General features: G+C 38.8%; 4 protein-coding genes across 4 annotated transcripts; all 4 read left to right on the forward strand.

Moving 5' to 3' along the window:
• The first annotated feature begins 825 nt into the window (after positions 1–825).
• LOC18597450 (uncharacterized) lies at positions 826–3,203 on the forward strand. Its single transcript, XM_007026498.3, has 2 exons — positions 826–1,100; positions 2,255–3,203. Exons 1-2 carry the CDS (start codon positions 990–992, stop codon positions 2,480–2,482), a joined length of 339 nt encoding a protein of 112 aa, XP_007026560.1. The 5' UTR covers positions 826–989; the 3' UTR covers positions 2,483–3,203.
• Positions 3,068–5,720, forward strand: LOC18597451 (uncharacterized). Its single transcript, XM_007026499.3, has 3 exons — positions 3,068–3,315; positions 4,881–5,081; positions 5,382–5,720. Exons 1-3 carry the CDS (start codon positions 3,205–3,207, stop codon positions 5,415–5,417), a joined length of 348 nt encoding a protein of 115 aa, XP_007026561.1. The 5' UTR covers positions 3,068–3,204; the 3' UTR covers positions 5,418–5,720.
• Positions 5,721–6,198: 478 nt separating this feature from the next.
• Positions 6,199–7,580, forward strand: PRA1.B4 (prenylated RAB acceptor 1.B4). The gene is made up of 2 exons (XM_007026500.3): positions 6,199–7,178; positions 7,292–7,580. Exon 1 carries the CDS (start codon positions 6,489–6,491, stop codon positions 7,134–7,136), a length of 648 nt encoding a protein of 215 aa, XP_007026562.3. The 5' UTR covers positions 6,199–6,488; the 3' UTR covers positions 7,137–7,178; positions 7,292–7,580.
• Positions 7,581–9,513: 1,933 nt separating this feature from the next.
• LOC18597453 (probably inactive leucine-rich repeat receptor-like protein kinase IMK2) lies at positions 9,514–13,226 on the forward strand. The gene is made up of 2 exons (XM_018121335.2): positions 9,514–12,133; positions 12,350–13,226. Exons 1-2 carry the CDS (start codon positions 10,186–10,188, stop codon positions 12,961–12,963), a joined length of 2,562 nt encoding a protein of 853 aa, XP_017976824.2. The 5' UTR covers positions 9,514–10,185; the 3' UTR covers positions 12,964–13,226.
• The last annotated feature ends 17 nt before the right edge of the window (positions 13,227–13,243 follow it).

Genomic DNA, 13,243 nt, shown 5'->3' on the forward strand with positions numbered 1-13,243 from the left:
GTCAATTCAAAGTACTCATTCTTTCGACAAGCTGATGCGGCCGACTTAAACCACTTTATATATAGTTTTATATTATTATTTTTGCATATTAATAAATAAATTCAGGTTAAATCAAAAGTATTTTGATAATTTTATTAAATAAATTAAATAAAATTTACCTTTTTTTTAATGGGTTTTTTGCATTTTTTAAAATTATTCAAGTTTCGAGCTCGATTTATTCGTATTATCGAAATAAATTAAAGCATTATCATCAATATTGAAGAAGTACACCCATGATTTGGTATTGAAACTCAATTGGTATCTAGAATTTTCATTCCATTTTTTGTGATGGGAAGAATTCAAACTATAACTACCTTTTTGAATAAGATTATATAATTCATCTCACAAGCTATGTTCTCCTATTTTGTTTGCTCTTTGAATCTTCAAATACACAAGGAGAATATTAGAAAATAAAGTTTGTTTATAATTATAGACCATGCATCCATTTAGGGTCTACTTCAAAGTCTTAGTCCAATGGATTTTTCCCACTAATTACATGAAAATATATAAAATTAGTAGCATCTTAGTCAAAATGGAAGCCTAGTCATGGTCATCTAACTAGATTAGAATGGTTAGACCATACAATTTTTTGTGGGTTGATATATTTAATTTTGTATAAAATCGAATCATTTAGTATCTTGTTTAATATTTATTTTATAATTTTACTTTATTAATAAAAGTTTTGATCTTGAAACTTTAAATCCAATAATTGAACATGCGATTTAGAATTATGAAAAGAACATCATGTACGGGTGGGAATACATAGGTGAGACAGAGGATTCCATTTCCTGAAGATAAAGTATTAAAGTAATATCATGTCCTAGGCAAAATTGGCTATATATAGGTGAAGCTGCTTGCTTGGATAAGCCACGAAAAATTGTCGAAACCTTGTAGGTGAGTGCTGCCTGCATAAAAAGGCAATCATAATTCTGCTCAGAAGGGGAAGGAAGATGCCTTGCCTTTACATCTCAACGAACCTCAACTTGGACGAGGTCGACACTGGTCCTATCTTCTCCGAAACCACCAAAGCCGTCGCTTCCATCATCGGAAAACCTGAAAATGTAAACTCTTCCCCTGCTCTCTTAGATCATTAGATTATGTTTTTCTTTTTTCGTTCTGTATCCTGCTTTTCCTTTTCCCAACCACGAGGATTACTTTCGATGGTCAGGTTTTTTTATTGGAAAACTTCCCTGTTATTGATATGGGTGTTGCGTGTATGTTTTGGATGCTCGTATCTGTAGGATATGTCCAAAGAGAAAAAGGGTACAGGATTCTACTGTTTTGGATAAGTTCATCACCTGACTTTTCAACATTGTTGATAAATAATCAATTCAGGAGAAGCCAGCCGCTAAGTAACCCAGATTTCAAGTCAGAACAAGCTTTAATTTGATACTAAAAGATGACTTTGGAGTAATTTTGCAACAGGGGTTATCACATATATGAAACTGATGTGCAGGATAGCTTCGAATTGCATGCATTTCAATTTCTGTGGACTTCTGTCATTCTGTGTTAATCATATGCAGAAGGTCTGAGCAGATCTGAAACTTGTCCAAAAACAGCCTTTCCGGTTTTTCCACTGGTATTTGGATTAAATATTGATGTCGGCGGCAAAATGAGAAGCTTGTCTGAAACATTGGTGAAACCATGCTACAACTTTGATAACCTACCATTTACCTAGTTGATGTTTGGGTAAAGGAACTGTAACATGTCATCTGTATAACTAAGTGGTCACTTGGAGTTATAGACGTACAACAATTGGAGAGCTGGTCCCCATGAAAGCATAAACCAGATCTGATACAAGCCTGCAACACACGTTTACTTTGTGACGTTCAGAAAAAAGTGGTCATAAGTGGGATTCCATTAAACATTTTAAGACAAAAAAGAAAGAAACCAAGCATACAAACGGGTAAAAGTGGGTGCCCCGCGCATCTACGATGCAATGTCTCTACTTGGATGTTGGATGCCAAATACTCAATGCCATGTCCCATTTGTTTTACACCAATCCTGTGTCTTTTATTTTGTTTCACAACTTGCATGTGTTCTGTGGCACCATAAAACTAGCAATAACGCTTGCCAAGCCGACGTGGACAGGCCAAAAGAAAAACATTTTATTTGACTATTGCAGGCTTGCTGTAGCTGATGATCATTAAGTTTGCTCTGTTACATTCGAATTCAGACCTTGGTTTCATCTTCATTTCTTCTAATTTCCATGCAGTTCGTGATGGTCATTCTCAAAGGATCAGTGGCCATATCGTTCAACGGGAACAAGGACCCAGCTGCGTACGCCGAGGTGGTTTCAATGGGCGGCATTAACAGAGAGGTCAAGAGGAAGTTGATTGCAACTCTGGGCACCATTTTAGAGAACATGTTGTCTATCCCCAGAACACGGTTTTTTCTCAAAGTCTATGATACAACGGCAGGCCTTAAGATCTCCAAAATATAATTCCTTAATCATGTTACCAGTAAATTAGAGTAGCTTTCAGTTTCTGTATCATTCTAAACGCTTATTGATGGAAGTATTAAATCCAACTTGTCCACAAACAAATTGTATAAACTTTGACAAGAGGAGAGCCATTCCAACTTTGACAGAGGATTTGCATTTGTGATTTATATGCTGACTATGCCTTTGCAAGCTTTGAGACATATATACATACATATGCAGAAGTTTGGCCTGAAATAACCATCAAATTATGGAAACAAAACATCAATCCTGATCCTGTCTGTCATCAATGGAGATAGTACAAATTCACTTCTAAAGCAACTTAACCATGCGTAGCACGCATGAAGATCTTGAAAAGTCATGCATTTATTTTGTAGAAAAGGACAACAAACTTAAAAGAACCAGCAGGGGTCTAGCCCAAATTAAATATAAATGGGCTGCAGCTGAGATGCTCTCATTGCTTGGTGGTCCAGCCTAGCTTCCTAGGAGAGCCAGGGCAAGAGGAGCAAGGGCCCATTGGCTGAGAGAGGGGCATTCTGGTAACTAGACAATTTGTGTTGCTCTTGCTCCCGGCTGGTTCTGGTCCTAGGTCGCTTTACAATTAAAAGGGATAGCGGAGCTAAGGGAGTGGGAAATCAGCGGGGTTTCTTTCTGATATCTGTCATTAGAAGCAGTAGTTGGAGAAAGGTGAAGAGTACTCCCGAGTCGAAGCTGAGAAAGAGAAGATGCCTTGCCTCAACCTTTCAACCAACGTGAACCTGGATGGAGTTGACACCTCCGCCGTCCTCTCTGAAGCCACATCGTCGGTTGCCAAGCTCATCGGCAAACCTGAGGCCGTATGTTTCTCATTTCTTCTCGTTTTATTACTTTCCATTTGTAGTGCATCTCTTTCTCGAATTTGTGTATCTTTAATTTCTGCTTTGTACTGTGGATATCCACATTGACTGAATCATTTGAAGCGTAGAGTTGAAGATAATGGTCTATTTGACAAAAATATAAAAAAAAAATTAGATAAAAAAAGTTTTAGATAAATTTAACAATAAACAAAAATTAATAAAAATAATAATAAAAATATCAACGAGAAGCAATCCCTAAAAAATATTAGGAGCTACCTATAAATAATTTAACGGGAAAGCAATTTCTTAAAATTAATCATAAAAATGAAATACAATATCAATAAATAATTCAATGAAAAAGCAATTGCAAATAAAAAATTTAATTGTTTACAAGAATTTAAGTAAAAAAAACACAAATAATTTGTAGAAAAGCAATTTTTAAATAAATAAGTAATAATTAATTTTAGGTGCTTAATCCTATTCTTATTTTGTTGTTTTTAACAAAAAAATGGTTAAGACGGTAAATCTTAAATAAAAATTATCAAGTAAAAGTTATTAGATAAAAAAATTTAAAATTTAAAATGTTAAAAATAAATAAGTAAATAAATTAAACTTGCCAATTATCTTAGCATGACAATTGAGTTATTGACTAAAAATTTCTTGTGCGGTAAAAAAATTAAAAAAAAAATTGAGTATTAGGTTAAAAAAAAGAGAACAAGAGGGGGTGGTTGTAAAGTTTTGGAGAAGTGGGGTTTGAAAATAATTTTATTACAATAGGTTTTATTTTAATCTCATTAAAATTAGTTATTGATGGATTGTTGTGGGGCATCTCACTAAATAAAAAAATTATTATATGGATGAAATTATAAAATTTTAAAGTAATAAAAATATATTAAAAAAATTTTAAAATTTTTGAAGGGACGAAATTATAAAATTTTAAAAAAATAAAAGGAGGTTATAAAATTTTTAAAATTGTTGAGGGCCCATGAGCCCTCCCTCCCTCCGCCTCGGATAACCATAATCTGAGGTGAGGGAGTCTAGTTCAAATGGGAAATATTGCTGTCTTGGTATGGTGCGGTAGTCTTAGTGTTGGGTGTATAAAATTTATCCTATTGGTAAAATCCTGTTACTGTTAGTGATTGAGGATCATTACCCAGTTAAGGATTTCTTTGCAATGGGGTCTTCGAGGGTAGTTCCCTTTTGGATGTCTGCTTAAGTAGCTACTTTCAAGACCTGAACTTGTATTTTTGCACTTTATCATCCTAAGACCCCTTAAACAAAGACCAGTTGATACTAGAAAAGAGCTATAACTCATTTATCTCACAGATATGGAAGCATTATTCTAAACTCTACTTCCTTTTGTTGTTTTTGAAGGAGGTTTTCGATATGTGAAAGAAATATGCTCTTGGTTCAAGTCATTCATGTTCTTGTTCGAATACTCTTGCTTTCGTCCTTTGTTGTTTCTGCATCTTATTAACAAACTAGAAGGAACTTTATATTGTTCTCAGTATTGCAAGTTCATCCATGGAATGAAACATTACTAATTTATTGCTGTTGAGATGCAGTATGTTATGATTGTGTTGAAGGGTTCGGTGCCCATGTCTTTTGGTGGTACTGAGCAGCCAGCTGCCTATGGTGAGTTGGTGTCCATTGGTGGCCTTAACCCAGACGTGAACAAGAAACTGAGTGCTGCAATTGCTGCAATTCTTGAAACCAAGCTACAAGTGCCTAAGTCACGGTTCTTCCTCAAATTCTATGACACTAAGGCAAGCTATCTCTTCTTTCTTAATCGTCCGGATGATGGGTCATTGTTCTATTTGTCTCTTCTCATTGCATTTCCCTGTTTGTTTAGGCACACCAAAGCCAAGAATATGCACAGTGTTTGCATGCTTTACATCAGCACTAGATAATGCAAAATAAATCTTTTCTGTTTCATACTGTGAGCATTGCTCCCATTAGCTTTCTTGTGAGTCCAAGTTATACCGTTTCTTTAGCCTGTGATGATATTTAGCACTCATTTGTGGCACTTGCTGCTCGATGGTGCTGATACTTTGAGTATTTTGCAGGGTTCCAACTTTGGATGGAATGGATCCACCTTCTGAGTCTGTCGCGTGCCAAATTTCTCAAAACATCAATGTTGTTTGTGCAGAATGCTTTATTTCCCCAGTGAATTGGTGTTGAAAAAAATTTGGTAACGGGTTGGCATGTTATTATGTTGTTTATCTATGTGTTTTCTTATGAACATGATATGCAAAACATTGATGTGCACTAATCTGGCACTAGCCTATATGAAGTTGTGGCACATGAGCGAGAGCCGCTTTATTTTGTGAACTGATCATCGACTGTTTCGATCGATTTGAAATAATGTTAAACTATGTGCTGCATGGTTTGTAGTGCCGATACAATTGCCCTAGTAGCTTCTCCTTTTACCTCTGCCTCTTTTACGCTTCTCGGATGCTGCATGTGTTGTCTTGAAAGCAAAATGATCAAACTTGCTAGAGTTTCACGTTTTGTCCTAGCTAATTCCTTTATGTGTGTGTCAAGTAACGAACAAGGGGGCTGCTCCTAAGGATCAAGGTTCTTAGGAATCCATGGACTCAAAAGAGGTTGAACCAATGTTATATATATTAATAGATAATATGTAATATATTAATATTATATATATTGATTTGTTTCGTGATTATAAATGAAAATTATTTGATTGTCCTTGGAAAAATATCGGAAAAGAAATCGACCAAAAAAAAAATCTATATTTACCAGTTGAGCTTGGGCTTGGCAAACGAACTGGACGGTCCACCGACCCAAACCTATAGGAAAACCAATCGCGATGACGTGTCTGCATCCGAGTGGTTGAATATTTAATAAGAAGTCCGCTCATGGAAATCAACCCCCGCAATGACTGACGGCGGATCCGTAACGACGAAGGAAGAAAGAGAAAGAAAAGGAAAACACCGAGAAACGTCCTTCTCTCTTTCGTTCCCCCATCAATCTCTCCCTCCCTTATTTTCTCCACGCCATCGCCCAAATCTAGAATTCTAAATCTGAATCTTCTGCTCCTTGAAAATCTCTCCCTCTCTCTCTCTCTCTCTTTTCTTTCTACCTAATCTTGGCCAGTCGAATCTTCAGATAAAACAGCGGCTTATCTCTCCCTTTTCTCTTCGAAGCCTCCCACAATGTCTTCCTCAGCTCCACCCGTCCTCCCGATCTCAACTACCCAATCCGCCGAATCCCAACCTCCCGTCGCCACTCCCGCGTTTCGGGTTTTCATTTCCCACCTCAATGATTCCCTCCGCAATGGGTTCTCCCAGCGTCGTTCCTGGTCCGAACTTGTTGACCGTTCCGCTTTCTCCAAGCCTGAGTCGTTCTCTGAAGCCGCGCTCCGTGTCCGCAAGAATTACTCGTATTTCCGAGTCAATTATCTGTCGGTGATTGGTCTGATTCTTGCCTTTTCGCTTCTTTCCCATCCCTTCTCCCTTCTCCTCCTTCTGGGTCTCCTCTGCTCCTGGATCTTCCTCTACCTCTTCCGCCCCGCTGATCAACCTCTCGTCCTCTTCGGCCGTACTTTCTCCGACCGCGAGACACTTGGTATCCTCATCATCTTTAGCGTCTTCGTCGTCTTCCTTACCACCGTCGGATCTCTCCTCATTTCCGCTCTCATGGTTGGATTCGGACTCGTCTGTGCTCACGGCGCCTTCAGGGTCCCGGAGGATCTATTCTTGGACGAGCAAGAACCAGCAGCCACCGGTTTCTTGTCCTTCCTTGGTGGTGCTGCCTCCAATGCCGCCGCTGCAGCTGCCCCTGCTGTTGCCGCTCGTGTCTGAATCTGATTCAGGGATCCGCGTTTCTGAATGTCGTTTTATAGGGTAATACAATATCGCTTCAATTGTGATTGATTCAATCTTTCAGTTCTTTTGTAGACAAAATAAATTTCCTATTGGGAAATTTTTGGGACTTATTTTTTCCATTTTATGAATAGGGTGGATATTAACATTGGTGAAATATATATGGATCCATTGAGACTCCATGATACAAAGTTGTAATTCAATTTTATCGGCACCGATCTTGGGTAGAAATTACGTAGTTTATTCTGTATCTAGTGAATATGTGTTTATGAAAACTTTCTGAGAATTTTCAGTGTCAGATCTGTGCATGTATCATGATTATATGTCCATTTCTCCGGCGTTTTCTCATTGCCATGTACAAACAAGATAATTTCATCGCCTGTATTAGTTGATGTAAAATTTACTGCAAGCTATTCACTGATCCGCTTTTTGTTGTAAGAACTTAATGGATCAATGTTCAATCTATGGTTTATGAATGTAAATTAGTATAGGGCATGAGATGTTTTATACTGCTATCTACATATCCTTTGTCTTCTCCTCTTATGGTGCTTGTGCTTGTTTTCTGTACACCTTGTGTTGATATGATTGATTCTTTGTTCTAACACCTTCTAGTGTTCTTTATTTGTTGCAACTTGCAACCGGAAACATATACAAAAGGGTAAAACGTACTGAGATAAAATTGCATGACTATTGATCAGCCTGCCTTCATGCATAGCTTTCAACTATGTGGGGTTAATTCAGCTATGATATTTGTGGTTGATCAACTCTAGTGTTTAAATTAGGGTGGTCTTATTTATAAGTTTCTGCTGCTCTGGCAGACTGGTTGAGACTACTCTTGCTATATTTTTACCATTTACAACATTATTATTCTGATACACAGAGTTTCACGCTAATTATGAACTGTTGTGGGGTTTATTTGTGCTGCAATTGATAAATATCTTTGTTTATATTCTTGCCTTGTGATTTTGTTAATGGTGGCGCAAGTCTTATGCAGTCTTGTATACTTGTATGGATTGTTCAACTGTGAGAATGATCGAAAAGCGTCTAATGTACATTTGAATATACGCTTTCTTTTTCTTGTTTTAGTTCACCATTTCCTGATTTTCCTTGTTAGAATGACTTCAAGTTTGTTGGTACTTGTAACGGAAGTGCTATATGGATTCTTTTCGCAACATGGTTCATGCTTATCTTTTTCAAAGGCGTGATTGCTCTTTGTTAAATTGATTGAAGTGGTTTCATATGAAGAACAGGAGTAAGATTCAAGCAGAGTCGCACTCTTTTGTTTGTCATGATAGTTGTGATAATGATTTTGCAATTGTGTTGGAACTCTTGTGGGATGGGATAAAAGTGTGCATCAAATCTATTCACAATTTGGTTTTACTTTTATCCCTTCTAATTGATGTGCAATGAGGATGGTTGAATGTTTGTACTTTGGTCCTATCACCACCACATATTATTGGTAAGCATAGCATTTGCCGTGTGGTTTGGTGATATTAAGGTGTGATCATAAACCTTGTTGGTTTGGTTGACAATGCCTGTAATCCTTGATGCTAAAGAATTTTAGGAAACTAATCTTTTACGCTAGGGGTTGTTGGGAGCTGTATTATGTTTCCTTGTCCGTGTTTTTCATGGTTTGAAATGGTTCAGCAGTCTGTGTATTTGCAACATTGGAATTGCGTTGGAGCTCATAGACAAGTGAACTTATGATTTGTGTCGTGTGGCATTAAATAGAAGCTAGAAAGATAGATTGTGCTGCAAATCTCTGGACCTTGATAATCTGTATATACATGCCTTAGGTCCACTGAGGTTAAAAGCTAAACCAGGTTCATTCTTGGTGTCTGAAATGGGGTTATTGTACATCTGTCGTTATTTTATAGCTTGGAGTTACGCTAATGCTCGTTTGACAATTCTAGTCTTTTTAAATAGTGTCGACCCCCCACGCATCAGCATATGAACAGATACTTCTAACAATCCTATAGGCCATAGACATAGCTTTTATTGGTTAGATTAGTGAATTCAGATGAATTTTTGAGAGCTAAGAGGATAAATGAGACTGACAAGATCCCTTCTTCTTGGAGAGTATTAGTGTCACGGAATCGTTATTGAGACGTGCAGTGGTCGTGTTTATAAATTCAAAAAATTATTCCTTTAGTTATTTGATGGGCGATTGAGAAACATTTTCTCACACTTGAACCTGTGACCTCTTCATTGTGGAGGGTCACTCTGCTTAGTTCAACGTAGAGTATTTACGTTTATAAGTCTAAAACTCCTTTTAATTTATCCTACGTGAGATTTTATAATACAAATATCAAAATTTCTCTCTTTGTTCATAACACTGATATCATATCTGATACGAGGTTTTGTAACAGAAACATCATGTCAATGTTAATTTGCCCAAATTGTCGCCGCTATATTTGAGACGCAACAGGGCGAGCTTCCTGATTGAGCCAAGCAAATTTGTACTCCTCTTAGCAGGCCAAACGAAAATTAGCTCAGAACCCTTTTAGAGAATTGCGGCAAAGACTGCGGAAGAATTGGAGAGAGATGGACATGACGTAGCCACGTGGCAAGTGAATTTACTTTATAAAAATCCAGCATGGCATATAGATTAGATAAATGTGGTCCCATGAAATATAGCCGTTACTGCATGAACGACTCCCTCGCCTTCTTCAGGTGAAAGCGAAGACCTGGTTTAGACTGACTAATAAGCTACCAACGGTTTCATGGGATGCAGGTAAAACTAGCCGTTAAGAAATATATCTAAACATGAAGACCCCCAACCCACCCCGATCTCTACTGACTTTGTCGCTCCCCCTCCCAAGGACACAGCTAGATTCCCTTTCCCTTTTTATTTCTCCTCACTTCCCTTCTTCTCTCTAACTTCTTCCTTCCATCTTTCTCCACACAGTCACTGTCTTCTCTTATCTGCACCCAAAAAGGGAAACAAGGGAATAGAGGATATCCAACTTAGCGCTTCTCCTTCCTTCTCTTTTATCCCTCTTACTTCTGCTTTCTCTCTTGCATTTTCATGGAAAATACTTGTCATCTCTTCAATGAATCTAACCCATTGCTTAATGAGAATGTTTCAGGTTCGGAGGACAAATGGAACATAAAACCACGAAAGAAACATGTATCTCCCTTTGTTCTTAGAAACAAGTTCTTCCTCTTTGCCCATTTGTTCCTGTTTCTGCTACCGTTTTCAGCTCTGCTTGCTTCGGGCCAACACTGGGATGGGGTGATTGTAACCCAAGCAGATTATCAAGCTCTTCGAGCCATAAAACACGAACTCGTCGACTTCAGAGGATTCCTACGCAGCTGGAATGATAGCGGCTATGGAGCTTGCTCAGGTAGGTGGGCTGGAATCAAGTGTGTTAAGGGACAGGTCATCGCTATCCAGCTTCCTTGGAGGGGATTAGGTGGCCGTATTTCCGAGAAGATTGGTCAGCTTCAAGCTCTTAGGAAGCTTAGCCTCCATGATAATGTTCTTGGCGGTCCAGTCCCTTGGTCTCTTGGGTTCCTCCCCAGTCTCAGAGGGGTATATCTCTTCAACAACAGGCTTTCAGGTTCCATCCCTCCTTCTGTTGGTAACTGTCCTGCTCTGCAAACTCTTGATTTGAGTAACAATTCACTCTCTGGTACGATTCCTCCTAGTCTTGCCAACTCTACTAGGTTGTATAGACTTAATCTGAGCTACAATTCTTTGTTGGGTTCCATCCCTGTTCGGCTCACCCGGTCACCTTCTCTCACCATTCTTGCTTTGCAACATAACAATCTTTCTGGTTCTGTCCCAGATACATGGGTTGGAACAGGAAACAGTTCTTACCAACTTCAGATCTTGACCCTTGATCACAACTTCCTCACTGGAGCGATTCCAGTTACTCTGCGCAAGTTGAGTTTACTTGAACAAATTTCTTTAGGCCATAACCAGATTTCTGGGACCATACCTGATGAACTAGGGACACTATCAAAACTCCAGATGCTAGACTTATCAAGCAATGCTATCAGTGGGAGCTTCCCTTCTAGCTTTTCCAGCCTCTCCTCTCTTGTTTCTTTAAACCTTGAGGGCAATCGCCTTGATAACCAAATCCCAGAAGGATTAGACAAATTGCAAAACCTCACAGTGCTCAATCTGAAAAATAATAGATTAAGCGGCCAGATCCCAGCAACTATTGGCAACATATCTGGCATCAACGAATTTGATTTATCTGAAAACAATTTTACTGGAGAAATACCGGATTCACTTGCCAGCCTAACCAATCTTAGTCATTTCAATGTTTCTTACAACAATCTCTCTGGTGCTGTCCCATCTCTCCTAGCCAAAAACTTCAATTCAAGCTCTTTTATGGGCAATCTTCAGCTCTGTGGCTACAGCACATCAACCTTATGTCCTTCTCCCGCCCCTTTCAATCCTTCACCTGCACCTGCAGAGGCACCCAAACATCATCACAGAAAACTCAGTGTCAAGGACATCATCCTCATAGCAGTTGGTGGCCTCCTAGCGATACTATTAATTTTATGCTGCATCTTACTCTTCTGCTTACTGAAGAAAAAGGCCACCTTGAAACAAAAGAGTGGTAAAATGGGTGCTGTTATTGGAAAAACTGAGAAGGAAGTTCCTGTGGCAGGCACTGAAGTTGAGTCAGGCGGTGAAATGGGTGGAAAATTAGTCCACTTTGATGGTCCATTTGTCTTTACAGCTGATGATCTATTATGTGCCACTGCGGAGATAATGGGGAAGAGCAATTATGGCACAGCTTACAAGGCAACTTTAGAAGATGGCAATCAAGTTGCTGTGAAGAGGTTGAGGGAGAAGACTACAAAGGGACAGCGGGAGTTTGAGTCTGAGGCTGCTGCACTTGGAAAGATCCGCCATCCAAACCTCCTTGCCCTTAGGGCCTATTACTTGGGACCCAAAGGAGAGAAGCTTCTTGTATTTGATTACATGCCCAGAGGAAGTCTTGCATCTTTCCTCCATGGTAAGTAGATTCAACTAAATTATAAATTATATACACAACTATAGGCATAATCAGTTACATACCTCAACTAGTTCTAGGAGAGAACTGGAAGAAAAATAACAATGATATGTTGAATTGAGGATTCTTTTAATCCATGCAGTAAGCTGTCTTGATTATGTATGCCTCTTTTGCCATGACCATTCCATCAATTCTAACAATGTAGAATTTCTTGTGCAGCTCGAGGGCCCGAAACCACCATTGATTGGCCAACAAGGATGACAATCGCACTTGGGATTACACGAGGATTGAACTACCTACATACCCAAGAAAATATAATTCATGGAAACCTCACATCAAGTAACATACTACTTGACGAGCAAACCAATGCCCACATTGCAGATTTTGGCCTTTCTAGGCTAATGACCGCTGCTGCCAGCACAAATGTGATTGCCACTGCAGGAACACTCGGCTACCGAGCACCAGAACTCTCAAAGCTAAAGAATGCCAGCACAAAGACTGATGTGTACAGCCTTGGAGTGATCATCCTGGAGCTCCTTACAGGAAAATCCCCAGGTGAGCCGATGAATGGCATGGACTTGCCCCAGTGGGTGGCATCCATTGTAAAAGAGGAATGGACTAATGAAGTCTTTGATTTGGAGCTCATGAGAGATACACCAACCATCAATGATGAGCTGCTTAACACTTTGAAATTAGCTCTTCATTGCGTTGATCCCTCACCTGCAGCACGCCCTGAAGTTCAGCAGGTTCTGCAGCAACTAGAAGAGATCAAGCCCGAGGTGGCTGCTGGTTCTGGTGATGATGGAGATAAAGTCCCACCAACAACTGAATAGAGTTTCTTCATTGTTTACCGCATTTAAGGGTGCAATACAATAAAGGGTTCACAGAAATTCATTATAGGAGAAAGAAAGAGAGAGATAGAGAGGGGGGCGGGGTTTACTCAACAGATTTATTGATTCTTATTATTATTTGCTGTTTCATATATGTAAATATAGGTTGTTTTGAATGAGTATTCTTTTTGTCTAAGACAATAAATGTATTCTTTGCAATTCATGATTAATGTTATTAAGAGAGCAAATATTTTATGTTGATTCCATTGACGGTCTCAGTGAA

Source organism: Theobroma cacao, chromosome 5, assembly GCF_053813885.1.
Source record: "Theobroma cacao isolate CCN51 chromosome 5, ASM5381388v1, whole genome shotgun sequence".
Classification (NCBI taxonomy): Eukaryota; Viridiplantae; Streptophyta; class Magnoliopsida; order Malvales; family Malvaceae; genus Theobroma; species Theobroma cacao.